The sequence below is a fragment of the Herpailurus yagouaroundi genome, unplaced genomic scaffold, assembly GCF_014898765.1.
Source record: "Herpailurus yagouaroundi ecotype Mexico unplaced genomic scaffold, PumYag 186, whole genome shotgun sequence".
In the NCBI taxonomy this organism is placed as follows: Eukaryota; Metazoa; Chordata; class Mammalia; order Carnivora; family Felidae; genus Herpailurus; species Herpailurus yagouaroundi.
In genome coordinates this window covers 9,271,447-9,289,173 of record NW_024412417.1, presented here as the reverse complement: position 1 = coordinate 9,289,173, position 17,727 = coordinate 9,271,447, and the positions used below count along the sequence as shown (strand labels likewise).

The 17,727-nt window shown below is 46.0% G+C and overlaps 2 protein-coding genes across 9 annotated transcripts in view; one reads left to right on the top strand and one right to left on the bottom strand.

The window, feature by feature from the left end:
- Positions 1-17,727, top strand: part of TSPYL5 (TSPY like 5) — a 55,422-nt gene that overhangs the window by 10,604 nt on the left and 27,091 nt on the right. The window lies entirely within an intron of this gene.
- Positions 98-17,727, bottom strand: part of CPQ (carboxypeptidase Q) — a 465,818-nt gene continuing 448,188 nt past the window's right edge. Inside the window, exons 8-9 of the mRNA XM_040494042.1 lie at positions 4,682-4,885; positions 98-406 (exon numbers count right to left, since the gene is read on the bottom strand). Coding sequence (XP_040349976.1) covers positions 4,722-4,885 — 164 coding nt within the window. The 3' untranslated portion in view covers positions 98-406; positions 4,682-4,721. The remainder of the gene's footprint in view (positions 407-4,681; positions 4,886-17,727) is intronic.

Here is a 17,727-nt window from a genome sequence, read left to right as displayed (position 1 = left end):
CAATTTATAGAACCTAACTAACATAGTGACATGTTCTTGTCTGTTTACCAGAGACTGTGAGATTCTTGAGGCCACAGAATAATAATAACAAACAATATGTCTTAATCATTTTTTATTCTCATAGCTCAGGGGCTTACACGTAGTAGGTTCTCATTAAGCAACTGAACAAATGAATGATCCCTAAAGATTCCTTAAGGCATCAGTGACAAACTACAGAGAGGCTAGAAGTGCCCAGAAACAGAGGTTGGGAATAGTTTCAAGTGAAGGAGAAGCATGAGTGAATACAAATGGGTTAAAGGATGATGGGGGAAGGAAGCTATCATTGGTACAACCTCAGGCAAAAAACTTAGTAGTACCAAATCACTCTTGCAGCATATTGGAAATCAAGTAGGAAAACGGAAGTGACCTGGAAAGCAAAAGAATAATGTCAGAAAGGTACCCTGCATGGTGTGCTGTAGTAATACTCCATGCGAATATATAATCAAAAACAAGAAAAAGCTGATATGATTCTCCCAATGACTTTTTTTCTCTCTTTATATATGCATACGTATACATAGTGTGAGCTCTCTCCTAAGAGGTCCCTTGAATTTAAAGGACTTAAAAAAATTGGCTTAGAACAAGATTTAGAAAAATTTCTAAAAGAGTGGTATCACCAAAAATCACCAAGCTAGACAAGTTAAGCCTGCAGAATGGAGCCCAGTGAGGTATCTAGCAGAAGGTTAGCTTAAGCCTCAATAGGAAATAGCCTAAATTCCAGGATTGTTGGGAAAAAATGGTCATCGAAGCCCACTGCTGCTCTGCCTGGTGCTGTGGGACCAGACACTTTATAAGAAAATTCAGAACACTTAGGGGGAGAAAGGTACAAGACAAGACCTTTGAAACCCAGGAACGTTCTGGACGTTATGATCATGAAACAGACTGTTCCCCAGGAACTGAGGTTGTAGGACCTTGATGTGCCATCAAGAGAGCACTTCATCTCCTGCCCGGAGGATCCATCTTTCTGTCAGTGCCACTCTGGCTGGGAGAACATTTATTCACGCAACTAGCATTGATGTGAGGGACACTGAGCTCTTACATGTTTACACGTCATTCTCTCAGCAAGAGGTCTTATCTGATTCCCTGATAAAATGGCATTCCCATGCCCACTGCTCACTCTGTATTCATTCTCAGTTCCCTCTCCTTCATAGGATTTATCACAATTTGTGACTATGGTTTTGTCTTTGAGTTTGTTTCTTCCTCTGTACTATTTGCTCTTAAGTATCTTCATTCATTGTTGAATCCCTTAAATCCCAAGTGCATGCACACCGACAAATATTTTGGTCTGGTGGAAGTGTTAGTCTTATGAGCCATGACCTATTAAAATGGCAGACTGAATGGGCCATATCTTGGAGTTGTCCCATGGCAGGAGAAGCTTTCTCTTCCTAAGAGTGCTTTGAGATTTGGAGAATCCATTTTGTTGAGCACATGCCACATGCTGGGCACAGTGCTAAGCACATTTAAACACATCATTGTAACAATTCTATTATTATCCTTATTTTCCAGATGAGATAAAAGAGCCCAAGAGAGTTTAGGCAACTCATTCAATGTTTCATAAATTGTAATTCCTGGAGCTGGGAGTGGAAAGTCTTAATCACTATTCTGCCCTGCCTCTCAGTCTAAGGTATGCAGTTTGAATTGTTGAGTTAGACTAACATTGTCCCCTGCCTTCAGAAGGGAGGGAGGAGGGAGTGTGGCTGAAGATAGGCTTCCAGCTCTTCAGAGGATAGCTATCACTGTGCTCACTCACCAGGAAGTGGGAATACATGTGCATGTTTGTGTGTGTGCATGTGTATGTGTGTATGGGGGCAGGGGCACATCTTGATATGTGCCCAGAGAGGGAATGAGAATGGCCAACAAGCCAGCTTTGGAATACAGCCTACAGACCTGTAGACTGCATGCTGCTTGTCCACAGGCCCACAGTGCCTGGAGGCTGCCAGGGCATGTGTGCCCACTCGGATCACTGCCCACTGAGCAGTTGAGTCCACATTTTAAAGACTCCCAGCTGTGGGTAGCTTGTGGGCAACAGACTCCCATGGCCTGAAGCAGCTCAGAAGGAGTAGGCCTCTGTTGAGGCCCTGAGCAGATGGTGTGACAGAGAGGCTGAATCACAGAAGGCACCAGGCTCAACAAAAGGCCATCGCAACTACTAAATGAGGGGATTTGTTTGTGTAGAGGCAACTTAGATAGGCCTGTGGGTCAGAAGCTGTTCTTTGAGCTTCAGCCTTCCACACAGACAGCTGTCCCTATCTCTGCTCTTGTCTCCAAATAAGAAAGATGGTGAAAAATCATTCTTTCTTGACATTCCATAGGGACATTTTCCTATTCCCCCAAAACTCACTGAACATTCTGCTCTACACAGGGAGCATGTGGAGGGAAAGAAAGCAAAGCAGTTGACATTTGTTGAGCACCTCCTCCATGCTAGACTGTGACATGTGAAATTTTCACCATCTTTTGTTTAGGTTTGTTTTCTTAATAATGAGCTTATGAAGCCTCCATTGTTATGTACGTTTTCCAGTTAATAATACTGACACTCTACTCTGCAAGTTAAGAAACTTGCTCAGGGTTTCTCAGCCAGAATTCTGACTGATGGAGTGCCTTTGGCTCCAAAACTTTCCATTTTCCCATAGTTTTCCCTCCTAGAAGAAGAAGGGAGACACAGCTACTCCAAATTTTAATGAGAGTGATATGGATTAATTAGAATGCTTTCAGCTGTAACAGAAACCCTATCTAATGGGGACCGAGAATAAGGGCAGTTATTATTGCCATAATAAGGAATTTGGAAGCAAGTGGTCCCATGGTTGGTTTAGCTGTCCGGTTATTTTCTTAAGTCTCCAAACTCTTTCCATCTTTCTAGCCCTTCTAACATCCGTGGCATACACTTAGCAAGGACTTTGGGTCTTCAAATCTGTCTCTTGGTGCCAAGATGGCTGCTTCAGTGCCAGGCATCACATTCTCAGAGACAGTGTCCAACATAGGAAAGTAACAAAGTGGGCAAAGAGGGGCTTCTCCTGCACAACACTCTCTTTTACCAGGGGACAAAATATTTCCTTTACATCTTATTGACCAGACATGAGTCATATATATGTATGTGCCAAGACATTACTGCCATGAGTTGCTCACATTAACCAGGACTAGTTCCCCAAGTCTGGGCCACGTTACCCGAAAGGAAGAAGGGAGCATGGCCGTGGGATATGCACTTGCCACATGATAGTAAAGTCACGGCTCCTCAGGCTGTCTAACTGCCTGAGGCAGAGCAGAGTACTTGGGAGAACTGAAGACATTCACTATTTGTTCATGGATTTAGACTGCTTGTTTTGTTCCCTTTCTGATTTCAGGCATTTGTTAGGCGCCACAGTGGGTTGAAAGAACTATAGGATACAGGCTTGCATGTACTTTATGGGGGAGGAGTTAAATAAGGGGAACAGTTAAATGAAAGCATGAAACAAAAATTTCACAAAGCCAGCATATGATTGAATGGTCTCTGGGTCAAAGGGCAATTGAGCAGATTCTTCTTGAAAGTATTTTGTGAGTTTCTTTGTTATACTCATGATTGGATGGAAGCATTTCAACTCTTTTCAACCAGAGGGAATTGTTTTTATATCCTCTGCTGGTTTTTGTTATTTCCTTCCAAAGAAAATGAATAAAATTTTCAATGATTTGAGGATATTCTGGGCCAAGGAAATTATTTTTAGGTGTTAAATACAATATTGCTGACCACCCAGAGAAAATATTTGGTGCTTCGGCAAGAGATCCGAACCATCCATAAACTTATGTATGAGTACTGGTAGCTTTACGACGTATGGGTGACATTTTATGATTTTTTTTTTCTTTTGCGGTGGGGCGGGAGGGTTCCCTGTGGAGCTAAGCAGTATTCAAATTAAGCATGAACATTCATTTCAACTGTTACATTAGAGGCATTTGAATAATGCTTAGCAAAATGGCACAGCAGCCAAAACTTTAATTTGGCCTCTGATTAAAGGCAATCTTCTCAATCTGGCCTCAGTTCCTGGAGTAATCCTTTGAACAGATTAAACACAAACACATACTTTGCTGATAATTGTGTGTTGATTCTATAATAAATTGGTTAGGAGTAGTTGTTATCATTTGAAACCCCAGATCCCCAAATGGTAACTCAGAATATGAGTTCTCATTCCTCCAGAGCCTCAGCTGGACAACTTTCCCCATGGCCCAGGCATTTTGCTAAGGTCACCATTTGGGAGACACCACCCCCCTGCCTTTTTTATTTTTGGACTTTTGTTTTAGGATCTACCTCGAGAAGCTTACCTTGATTTTTCCAGCCTCTCCTTGGTTGGGGTTTGGGAGAGAGAAGGGAGGATCACGCCCAGCATGGCATTTTGCAGGCTCCCTTTTCTGGGACTGTCCTAATGAGTATGGGCTATAAGTGTGTTGCTACCTCACCCCACCCAGTTGGGTATTTTAAATGCTCCTCTGCCCTAGTTGAGCTGAAGCCATGGTGATCCACGCCAATCTAAAAAGAGACGGTTTTGCCAGTCATCTATGGGTACTTCTCTGCCTCTGAGCACTCCAGAAGCTTCTGGGCCAATGAGCAATCACAGAAAATGTTGTGGCTAAAAAACAAAACAAAACAAAAGACATGATGCAGATTGCAGAACATGCTTACCTCATAGCTGCCTTCAGGTCTACATTTGAAGCCATGGCCTTCAAAACCAAAACTGGAACTCTAGTGGAACCAAGAAAGAAGAGTAGGTATGGGCTATGGTCCAACCAAGGCTGGAGAGAGTCACTGGCTTTGGGTTCTTGGTGACGATGTCAAATGTTTCAGAACGGTTAACTGGTAAATCTTGACCAAAGTTAGGTGTGGGACCTGGAGAGTTGGGAGAAAGGTATGCAATGGGAGGTTGGAGGGTAGAGTAGTTAAGACTTGGATTCAGGCGTATGTGGGCTCATACTCAAACTCTGACAGTCAGTAGTTAGGGTGTGCCAACTTGGCAGGGTGTTTAGTTCCTTTAAGCTCCAGCTTTTCTTTTTTTAATCTATAAAATAGAGACAAACGTTCTGAGTTAGGTGGTGGCCATAATAAATAAGAATTAAAAAAATGTTAACAGAATTAACAGAATTAAAATTAACAGAATTTTAAAAATGTTTTAGCATGTACAACTGAAAAGTCCAGGAGCAGTCTGGCCTTCGGGTAGGGCTTGATCCAGGGACTCAAACAATGTCTTTCTTCACCTCTCAGCTTTTCTTCCCTCTGTACTAACTTCATTCTCAGGCAGGTTTTTCCCTCTGAGTGGCAAGCTGGCTGCTTGATTCTCTAGATCCACAAATATCACCCTTTCAGCAGCAACCCTAATGAAGAGAAAAGGTATTTCTTCCCTTTCAGTTCTCCCCTCCTCCTCCTCCTCCTCTTTTTCCTCAAAAAACAAAACAAAACAAAACAAAAGGCCTGAGATTGCCTCTTCTGGTTCATTTAGGTCATCATGTACACTTGAACCACTTCCTACGAACTGGGTTACTGCCCAGCCCTGGAGCCTGGAATGGGGTCAGTCCCACCCAAACTACAAGGGCTGACAATAAGGAGCAGATGACTTTTTTTTCCAGATGCAAATAAATTGTGGTGCCAGTACCAGAGAAAGGGGGATGGATGCTGGGCAGGCAAAACCAGTAGATCCCCGCTGAATGGCAGTCCATTCCCAGGTCATCCTTGTTAATAAGGAAGTGGGAAGGGCAGAAATAAAAGACCTTATTTATGAGGATCAAGTGCCAACCACTCCCCACCTTGCCTTTCTTCACAGTGTCATAGACTTTATACTATAGAAATTTGGTCACAGCTTGATTGTGACATATGACCCACATTGCTTTAAGCTCTCAAGGCAGTAAGCCTTGTTACTATTCTCTCAGGGTTTTGGTAATTCTCCTCTGTATTTTCTGATGTGTCTCTTGGCTACGGATAATCCAGACAGCGATTGCTGACCATGGGCATGTGAGACTTGGAAGTCTAAAGAAGTGAGGCCAGCAGCTACCACTGACATACAAAGAGGGCTCCTTCAGGGGGCAGAAGTAGGGGGCCTTCACCTGAGGCCGTTGGAAGCCAGATGACACTGGCTAGTATGTCAGAGAATTGAGGGATGGAATTACGGGATTTCCTGGGAACCCCTTGACTTTCCATATACCTCAGAGTGGTTTGGGAGTTTTTACTCCTCCTTCCTAGGCTAGGGGTCTGCCCTTCATTCCTCCTCTTGGCTCCTATTCCAGGGCTTACATTTCTGTAACTCCCTCTTCTCTACACAGTGGTCTGTTCCATTGGGGATGAGCCACACAGGTGACCCCTTGTTATTGTGGGTGGCAGAGGGACACACAGGCGGGTGGGTGTCTTCCAACACCAGACGGTGCCAGTTAAGGGATGCATGTAAGACTGGTCACACAGGCAAAGCTCCTGAGGCTCACACAGATGGCAGGATTTACTCTGGGACAAAGAGCAGAACAGAGTTAGAATGAGCTTATAACAACGTGGAAAAGAGTGTTCACGAGAAATGTTGTGCACAAACTTACTACGAGAACGTCAGTCAGAGAAAGAGATGAGCTCTACTCAGTGGCACTAATGGATTCCGCGTACTTCCCTTTGGGCCGGGCTGTGGTGAGAGAATGAAGAGAATTTTATTTTATTTATTTTTTAACGTTTACTTATTTTTGAGAGAGAGAACACACGTGCGCGTTCGAGCAGGGGAGGGGTGGTTGTGGGGGAACAGAGGATCCAAATCAGACTCTGCACTCATAGCGGAGAGCCAGATGTGGGGTTCAAACTCAGGAACCACAAGATCATGACCTGAGCTGAAGTCAGATGCCTAACAGACTGTGTTAGGCACAGGCACCCAAGTTTTAGATGAATTGCTCAAAATGTGAAACTAAGAGAAAAGGAGGCAGGACGTAGAAGGGGTAGAGGCTAATTAGGTGGTGGTAGGTGAGTGTCTAGATTACTTTGCCCAGGAGTTGGCGGAGTTAGGCCTGGGAGCCAAGTGAGGGAGACACTTCCTCCTTTAGCAATCAGGAGGAGAGTGGAGGAGATGCTCAGCCTTGGGCCAGAGTGAGAAGCAGGAAGCAGGCAAGCTTTGTTCTGAGGATGCGGGTTTAGGGTAGAGGGAGCAGAGACCACCCAGAAAGGGGAGGCTTTCCTGTCCTAAGGCAGGGGACTCAGGAGGCTGCATGGATATCTCCTTCCAACGCCTGTTTCTTTCATCTGTGCTTGAACTTCACTCTGTACTTGAGCCAGCTGTATGAGGACAGGCGTGGGAAGACAGGGCGATGAAGTGATAGAGAGGATGTGGGGCCAGCGAGGGAAGCCCGGGCCTCAGGATTGGCCTTCAGCAGAGCAATCTCTTCCTCCTTATGCTAGGGAGGTAGTTGCTAGGTGTGGATTGGAGAACAATTAACCCTATCACAGGAGGAGCCCTGGAGGTCCCTGTAGCCCTCTGGGGAGGGGTGGGGGTGGGGGCGCAGATGCTCAGCCTGCCTGCAGCTAGCGCAGGGTTTGTGTCCTGTTTTCCTGCCCTGCCTGAGGGCCAATGTGAGGTCACCCCCCCACCCTCTGCCTCTGCCCATACACACGGTTCTAAATCTTGAGGCGCGCCAGGTTCCAGCCCAGCCTAAAGGAACTATTTGTTCTCTTGAGCTGTATTCTGGTCTCCATAGCACAGAAGAAAAAAAGTCCAAAATAAAATGTAAAACCTATTTTCAACAATTAGGGGTTTTGTTTTGGTTATTTTTGGAAGGGTATGTATTGGGGGGGAAGGTGGGAAGGAGGAATTCTTTCTTCATCCCTGCAGAATCTAAATCAATGAAAATTAAAAACTGGCTCCCAAGATGACACTGAAAAGTCTTAGCCCAGGATAAACTCTGAAAGCTACATTTTCAGCCCGAAAAATGAGGACTTTCTAACGGAAATGTTGGCAGCTCCGAGCTCTGCAGCCTGGCCCTGGGCAGTCTTGGGACGGTGTTTATTTGAAGAGAGGACACAGCCAGAGCAGCCCCTCTTGGAGACTGTGGTCCTGGCAGTTGCAGGGCCGTCCCTGTCTCCTGTGTGTGAGCCCCTCCGTTCCGTGGAGCCCTCACTCTCAGCTCCACTGCTAGAGGGCTCTCACTGCAGATCGATCAGTCCTGGGCATCTGCCATGACCTCCCTTTGCCTTTGAAAGAAGGTGCTGCCGCTTTCCACCTGCCTCCTTTAGGGGGATTTTCTTTCTGCCTGCATCAGGAGGGCGCACAGCTGTGGACAGGAAGGGCCAGGGGCCCACTGGAGGTTGCAATGAAAGGTAAAACCACAGGACGCACCATGGGACCTGTCTGCTGGACCCCACGCCACCTACGCCAGCCGCGGTCTTCTGCGGGCTGGCGGCTAGCTCAGCCCCTCAGTTGTGCGTGGATCTGGAGGGAAAGCCACGCTTGGCTGAGAGTGGCAGAGGGTGTGTGGGACGAGGCAGGGTGGTAGTGGGGAGTGGGGACGGGGACAGGGACAGTAGGGGTACTGCCTGGGAGCACTGGCTTTGCAACTAGACAGAAGTGGATTTGAACCTTGGTACCAAGACTTACTGGCTGTGTGACAGCAGCCTGACTTCTCTGAGGTCCAATTTCTTGATGTTTAATACAGCGATAATAATGTTTACGGCAAAGTCTCAGGGGCCCCCCCCCCCCAAATCACACACAGTGATTTTGAAATTAATGCCTTAGACCCAAACCATAGGCCATGGTTTGTGAAAATCTAAGTCCTCCTCCAGAAGCCGGCTTATTATGATCTGTGGACTTCTCTGCCCCAGCTTTGGGCCAGGACCACAGCCTCTTTGCCCCTGTATCAGCCCACACTTAAAACGCAGGGGCTTTCAGCACTTCCCACAAAAATCCAGTCTTAGCAAGCACTCTGCAAGTCTGGTATACTTTACAGTTGATCTGGGGACACTGAACAGGCAGCTTCTGGTCTTCTTTCTAGTTCTTTCTCTTCACGTCTCCACTCTTGTCCTCCAAGATTGCCCAGAGTTCGAAATTCTTCTCCTCTATTTGCAGATTTGTCTGTGCCCACTCCCTGCTCCCCATATTACAAACCCAAACTTTAAGATTGTTCAACAGATTTCGCCAGATCTCAATGTCTTTGAAAGCAGTGGAGTAGCAAACAACAAATCTACCCTGAGAGACTGCCTATATCATAGCATTTTCATGAGTTGTAAAGAAGATGAGGTAAAACTACTACCACAGTGACTAGCACTTAGTTATCTTTATCTACCTTTTTGGGAGAAAGTTGGGGGTTAGCGTATCTGAGAATCCAAGAAAGGATCCTCACACATTGGTGAAACAAAGAGCAAATGTTGAGGTCCACATATCCTGCTTTGTTTTCACAGAGATTTCCCCTTCTTCATCTCCTTCTCCGTCTTCTTCTCCTCCTCCTCCTTCTTTTTCTTTCTTTTTCTTCTTTTTAATGTTTATTTATCTATTTTGAGAGCGACAGGGGGACAGCGCAAATGGGGGAGGCACAGAGACAGAGGGAGAGAGAGAGAATCCCAAGCAGGCTCCACACTGCTAGTGCAGAGCCTGATGTGGGGGTTGAACCCACGAAGCCGTGAGATCATGACCTGAGCTGAAACCAAGAGTCAGATGTGCAACTGACTGAGCCACCCAGGTGTCCCTGTTTTCACAGGTATTTCTATGTCTCATTGACACTCAAGGAACTCTGTGGGGAGGCAGGACAGCCTTTATCATACCTTTTACACAGAAAGACAGAGTGCCTTCCCCAGATTCACTAACTGGGAAGTGACCCTTGTAGAACTGAAACCCCACAGGGGTTGGGACTGCTGGTGTTGCCCCAATATCTCTTTTCCTTGTTTGCCAAAATTGCCCCTTCAGTCATTAGCTGTAGAATGTGGTCCCAGAAGAAAAGCACCACTTCTCTACATCCCTTGCAGATAGATGTGATCGTGTGACGCAAGTTGTTCCTCGGGACCCAGAAACCTTCCTTAAAGTCAGTGCCTCCTCTTTACCCCCTTTGTCCTTACCCCTTCCTCCATCCTGCCTTCTGTCACATGGATGTGGCCTGTGTCCCAGGGATGATGGAGCTGTGAGCTGGAAGGAGCCTGGGCTCCCCAAGAGCCTGTGGAGTCCCCATACTACCGGTCCTGGACTGGTTTCCTCAGCATTTTTATGTGTGAAAAGACGCTGTTTAAGCCACCAGTACTTTGGGTCCCTGTTTCTCACAGCTGAACCCTCTCCTGTCTGAGGCAGTAGATTTCCCGGCTCCAGGCACAGCACGGGGCCACGGGTTTCCTGGGAAGATGGTGGGAGGGGTGGGGGGCAGTGTGCGCTGATGAGAGGATGCTGAAGCAAGGACTCCAAGCATTCTAGGAAGCATTCTGACTGTGCTGTGCTCTGCCCTTTGCCTGCCTTCCAGAGTTTGTGAGGAAGTTTATGAGGAAGCAGACAGCCTGTCATCTCCAGGAAGCGCTGGCTCCTGGGCCAGAGTGTGAGGTTTGTCTTGAGTGCCCCCCTCTCCGCCATCTCTTCTGGCTCTCTTTCCCCCGCCTCCGCACACTGTGGTGCTGGTCTGGCAACCCCACCCCCACCCCTACGCAGTAGCTACTACTACCGCAGTCTCCCTGTCTCCTTGCTTCTATCAAAACCCGCTCTCAGGAAAGGGTCTCCATGCCTGTCATTCCCACAGTGGTCAGAACCACAGCCTGCGAACCCTATGAAAGAGATGTCACGCTTCTGCGGGATACAGAGGTATTCCAGGACAACTTTCCTGCTGTGTCTACACCACTTACCATACAGAGAGTGAATCACACACCCTGTAGTGACATGGGCCTCCTGCCCAGAGGGGTAGAGATTACAAGGCAGTAGGACTCGGTGCAGGGAGCCTGGGCTTTGGCACCCGCTTTGGCGGTCCTGAGTTTTCAGGTTCTGGATGTTGGGGGCCAAGAAGCCTCAGGTTCTTTGCAGCAGGTGGAGTTTCTGGAAGCAGACATGGAGATGGAGTTTGGGCTCCAAAATGTTTATTGGGGATCAACACGTGTGACATGGAAGGGGAGGGAATAGAATCGGCCAGGGGAGAAGGTGATCTGCACCCCTTCCCTGGGGAGTTTGGAGGAAATGCAGTATATGCAGCCGGTCAGAGCCGTCCTATCATGGGCTGAAGGGCCTGGACCTTTGTGTCCCTGCCACTATCAGCTGCACGTGGGCTGCCCGGAAAGGAAAGAGCATGCCCTTGGCATGTAGCAACCCTCTACAGCAAGGCACGCCCGGAAGGGGCTGGCAGCTGGAGGCAACATGCCCATCCCGGAGCAGGGTCTGGGCAGTCATCTCCTCCTCCACCGCATTCTCCAAGATGGAGATGATGAGTACCAACCTCACAGGGGTTAAGTTAGATAACGTGTGTGCAGATCCTTTGTAAACTGACAGAGGCTATCTCTATGGGCACGAGGGTAAGTCGTCAAATTGACCTGGCCCTTTAGGATGGACTCCCTGGGCAGTTCAGGACTGGGAAATCCAGAGCCCTCCAAGTTGAACGCTGTGAAGCCCATCCTTTCATTGAGGGTCCGCTGCTCCTGCACTCAGCTGTTCCACATTAAGTGGCAGTTTGGGTTCAGAGATGAAGAAAGCGGAGTTTCATTCCACGTGGTGATCTCTGAATATATTTAAGGCTTGCTCCTCCCCCGTTCTAAAGCCATGCATAAAAAGGCCCAACTTTTCTGAGTCTGAGTCTGATTCAGTCAGGGTCTAAGAGACATTTCAGGCCCGAGTCTACCAGAGTTGGGGTCCAAGATTAGAAGGAAGCCTGTGGAGGATGGTCTCGGTGTGACCCTCAAGGAACCATGCCTCCCGGTGCTGGCTTGCTCGCATAGTCCCCTCCCACATTGGCTCTGGGCCCGGCCCTGGGGCTTGTTTTGGCAAATGGGACATCAGCAGATGTAAAGCGGGCAAGAGGCTGGGTAACTGCTTGAGCCCCAGGAGTTGCTGAGGTTTGGATTGTACTCCTTGAGGAAGAAAGCCCGGTTGGAAGGAGAGGCCCCACCCTCCCAGGCAGCTCTCCTGCTGAGCAGAGCCCAGGTGAAACCAGCGGAGCCCCCCAGCTGTCCCACAGAATCATGAGAAATCATAAATTGCTATTATTATACATTTTTCGAATTGACGTTAAAGACACTGAACATAAACTTAACCATTTTAAAGCAGACAATTCCGTGGCATTTAGTGTATTCACAATGTTGTGCAACCGCCACCCCTTTCTAGTTCTGAAACATTTTCATCACCCCAAAAGCAAACCCTGTACTATTAAGCAGGTTGTCACCCCCCACCCTCACCCCCGCCGTGCCTCTAGCTCCTGGCAACCACCAATCTGCTTTATGTCTCTATGGAGACAGACCTTTTGTGGCTGGCTTCTTTCATTATCATAATGCATTCATCTGTGTTGTGGCAGGTATCAGTTCTTCATTTCATTTTGTACTCAAACTGTTGTAAGTGAATGTTCACAGCAGCACTATTCGTAATAGACCAAAGGTGAAAACAGCCCAAATGTCTCTCAGCAAATGAATGGATAAATAAAGTACGGTGTATACATACAACAGAATAGAATTCAGCCAGAGTTATTGTTATTTTAAGCCTTTAGGTTTGGGGATAGTAATAGATAACTGATAGAATTTTTAAGGTGATCGGGGTAATGACAAGAGCCATCAGTTCTTACTAGGCTCTAGCGCCTTGCACTACGTGAAGCAATTTGCATGCATTATGCCCTGATTTTCACGGGGACCCTTGGCTCAGGTACTACTATCGACCCCATTTCACAAATGGGAAACCACCAATGGGAAACTAACCCCCTGGGAAAACTGAGAGTTGAAATAATTTGCCCAGTTTAACCCAGATGATTTGATTCCAGAGCTCATGTTTTATCCACTCATTGTACACAATCCAGCCCTAAACCATAGGCCTCCTCTGCTAGAGGGAGGGGCATGAGCCCCCAACAGACTGTGGCTTTGCTAGGAGAGTAATACCACTCTCTGTTCTCTATACAGTTCCTAAGGAATATCACTGGGAGAAATGATCGACAGAAATTAAAGCAGATAGTGTTGGGGCGCCTGGGTGGCTCAGTCGGTTGGGCGTCCGACTTCGGCTCAGGCCATGATCTCGTGGTCTGTGAGTTCGAGCCCTGCGTCGGGCTCTGTGCTGACGGCTCAGAGCCTGGAGCCTGTTTCAGATTCTGTGTCTCCCTCTCTCTCTGACCTTCCCCCATTCGTGCTCTGTCTCTCTCTGTCTCAAAAATGAATAAACGTTAAAAAAAAAAATAAAAAAAAATAAAGCAGATAGTGTTTAAAATCTGTACAATGTAAAATTCTAATCTGTGGAGACTGATTTAGGAACAATTGAACTTTGTAGAAAAATGTCTATACAGTCAATGTTCCGGGGCAGAAGTTACAATCTTTGTATTTGATATAAACAAAGCACACTGGTCAATAGTCAAAGTTGTATTGTACAATTTGCATGGGAAAGAATTAATCCCAGTGAAAATAACTTCCATGAAATACAATGCCAATAAAAGTGGAAAGAATTGTAAAGGATTTAACTGGGCTGTTTAAAAAGATTGATCAAGAAATTAAAGGAATTAATGGAATTTGTTTAAAAAAGTACTTTCAGTACAAAAATGTATCCGTGATGATATAACTGTGGCTTAAGTGGTACTGCTCTTAGGAGTCGTCGAAATATCCTCCGGACAGAACAGTTTTCTGAGTCAAAACATCTTATTATCATTCTATTTTTGAGTATAGTTGGCACACAATGTTAAAACATTTTTTACCTTTCTTAATGGTTCTTTGAAGAGTGTAAAATGCTGTCAAGGTGTGAATGTAGGTCACTCTGGAACGCCAAGACAGATTTCTAGGGCCCTTTGGAAAATAAGTGCATTGGGATTTATTCAGGCCCCCAGAAAGAAAAGAAAAAGCCACAAGTCTCTGTGGTGTGGTCATCTCAGGTAATCATGGAACCTAGCACCGCAGAAATACGAATCCAACAGCAGTTCCCACCTAGTAGCCACGATCTAGGAGCAGGAGTTACTTGGGTTCACTAGAAAGAGATTTGGGGGTGGCTGGGGTAATGCGGGGATGTGGGGAAGAAGTATAGGAGTTCCTATATCTAGGCCTACAAGCTTTTCAGGTTTTGTGAAAATATTTATCAGCTGTAGATTACAAGTAATCTTGCAGCCATTCAGAGGGCATTGGTGGGAATTTGAGTAAAGTCTTCATCCTCCTGAAAGTTAAAATTATTAAATGAAGAAATGTATGTAAAATATAACATTAGGTCATCTAATAATGGGTTACGCATAGTATAGTTCTCATATAGTTATAATAAGTAGGATGTTTGGATCATAAACATAATTTATTCTTCAGACATTCAAATTTATGAAAATTAAACATCCTTTCAAAAATGTATAGCAAAATGATATATTATAAATAACAATATTATATATATAGACAATATATGTGACTCACTTTCTCCCCCTCTCTCTTTATCTATCTGTCCTTGAAAGCTGTGGGTATGTTTTAATATATTTCATGTGATGTAGGGGTAGCCTAGGGCTTACAAAGGTCTTCATACACATGAGAGGGGTGGGGCATGACTTGAAGGTGAGGTAAGGGTTGTTAGCCTGTTAACAAAATTGAGTGAGGTTTGGAGCCAGTGACCTTGTAAATTAGGCCAAGAGCTCGATTTTTCTTGAGGCTGCTGTGGCCTAGGAAACAAGAATTGTATACAGTATTATTAGAATCTGAGTAGAAAAAATACTGAGCACACAGGTAACAAGTAGATCTAGGTTTTAAGACTAAAAATGCAGGTTGTGGGTCAGTGATTTACTAGGTGCCAAGTGGGGTTAAAAATAAAACCCCCAAAGCACTGCCTGGGGCCGTGATGTGAATGGAGCCCTTTAGAGTTATACAATATGGCAGCCCTGACACATCCCTTGGAGTCACAGAAACGTGGAGAGCAGGTTCGAACCATAGAGATTGTTCATCCTGCATTCCATTCAATGGGATCCTAGTCAACAGATAATGGATGAGTAGTCATCACAAGGAAAAAGAGAAAGATGTTCTTTGGAGCGAGGAAAGCCCCAGGCTGAGTCCTAAATAACCCACCACCTGTAATTCCTTCCTTGCAGGACTGGGGTCTAGAGCCTTGGGGATGACATAGCTCTCTCTCTCTCTCTCTCTTTGTTCCTAGAGAAGCTGAACAGGTCTGGGCAGCTGGCCATAGGCTAAGCAGACAGATTGAAGTGCAGGGAGCACTAATTTGTTAGGAATCCCTGAAGTCCCTACTGTCACTGGCCATTACTTATGTCCTAGAATCTTTCTTTACAGGGGACCTCTCATTCACGAACACATCCATAACCTTAATGCCTTTGTTTTTTAAGGGGAGACAGCATAAGTCAAGGGTTATTGCAGTAGATCCTTGCTCTGTGAGCACCACACATCGTCACCGTTCATCCTGCCAAATGCCGGCAGGGTGGCCTCCGTGGAGAAAACAATTAATGAGTGCAACCTTACTTTTGGAGAGAACTTGAAAGCTCTCCTGATTCCCAGCCTTAGTGCTGATTCCTTGACACAGGAATCTCTCCTTTTGATGCTTTAGAAATCAAATGGATAATGGAAACACTTTCCTGGTGGATGTTGAGAAATGGATCCTTCACAAACACCACCTATCCCAGGTTGAAGGGAAGCTTGGATGCAGTGCATTTGGCCAGTGTGTTCTTACAAGTAATCTTGCAGCCATTCATAGAACATTGATGGGAATTTGAATAAAAGGTCTTCATCATCTTTATTTTTGGACGAGGTGACCATTCCTGCCCAATCTAACCTTTCCCACCCTTCTGCCTCTGTTCCTCCTGATTTAGAAACCTACAATTTCAGGTCTGATAAGAACATAAAATTGACTTATCTTACCCCTTATTTATTTTTCCCCTGGGAGAATAAGGCCCAGAAGGATGAACAAAATTGCCAATAGTTGTTCAGCTTAGCATCGAGCTGTAGCAAAGCTGGGTCCCTTGAAGGCAGGGCCATTCCCAAAAGGGCTTAGGATTTGTGTCCCTTATTTTTCACCTAATGGAACTGGACGAAGACCCTTTGATGACACACCCTGATGAACCCCAGACTCCTATGTGGAAATGTGGGAATGAGCTCTATACTATCCTCATGGATACAGACTGACTAGGACCAAGCTCCAGCAGACACATACGCCTTGCTTTGTGGACCAAACATGATGCTGAAATTTGTATATAACAGTTTTGGGGTTTAACAACTACATTTTATGAGCACAAAGACAGCTGGCAGGTTTAAGGAAATATAAAGGGGTCCCTGTGTAAAGTAAGTTAGTGTCTCTTTCCTTTTTTTTTTAAGTTAGTGTTTCTTTTTAAAAAAATTTTTTTTTAAACGTTTATTTTATTTTTGAGACAGAGACAGAGCATGAACGGGGGAGGGGCAGAGAGAGAGGGAGACACAGAATCGGAAGCAGGCTCCAGGCTCTGAGCCATCAGCCCAGAGCCTGACATGGGGCTCGAACTCACGGACCGTGAGATTGTGACCTGAGCTGAAGTCGGACGCTTAACCGACTTGAGCCACCCAGGCACCCCTAAGTTAGTGTTTCTTAACTTGCCTTTATGATACATCTAGATTTTCACAATGCATAAGAATCCCTGCATTAATATTGTCGGAGATCTGAATCAAGTAACCTCTCTGTGTCTTGGTTTTTTCATCAGTAACATAGTACTGATGTTCCTCAGCACCCCTGACAGGACAACTTTTAACTTGCTAGGGTCTCAGGGAGATATTGGTCATGTTGCCGAGTCCCAATATTGCCAGCAGTTTCCATTCTGCCCACAGCCTTGCGCTGAGGCTGACTGCAATGCTCCTATTGTGAAGCAGTGAGGCTAGATTAGAGTGTGTGAGAGGGCCTGGCTAGTAATTCTCATGTTAGAGAAACTACTCAAGTTAAAAGAAGCCCAAACAGAGGATGTGACAATCCAATTAAACTCAATTTGTGTAACGAGCACCTATTGTATACCAGGGCTATACTGTGCTCAGGGAATGGGGAACTCAGTGGCCAGTCCTTGCCCTCACGTGGTGGGGATGGGGGAGCAAGGGCCCCGCAGGGAGGGCCCCTGTTAGAGCCCTGCCTGGAGCCCATAAAGAGGAACTCTCCACCTTCTGACTCAGTTTGGTCCATTGAGGGCAGAACCTTTTCCACCCATGTATTTTTGTTGCGTTGAGGCGGTCCCAGCAGAGTTAGTCAAACATACCTCGAAGAGTGGGGAGGAAAGAGACACAGAGAAGAGAGGGATGGGGAGTCACAGTGACTTGAAGCTGGAATTTTGTCACACTGACATCAACATCCTTCTTTGAGGAGTTCTGATCAAGCTTTCACTTTGCAGAGAAACTTCTCCCCAGCTTTCCTCCAGCACTTGAAGCTGCAAGTTCTGAAGGTGAGCTCGGGCCCTCACACCCCTCCCTCGGGCTCCCACAATGCCAGTAACCATGATGAATTGCACCTGGCCATGGCAACAGTCTAAGTTTTTAGAAAAGCCAATCTGGAACACTCACCATGCTTAATAAGGAGCACTGACAGATAAGCAGCCTTCAGGATGCCATTTCCAAAAACCCATCTCTAACGAGGCATAGCTAACAAAATGTGTATGGTGATT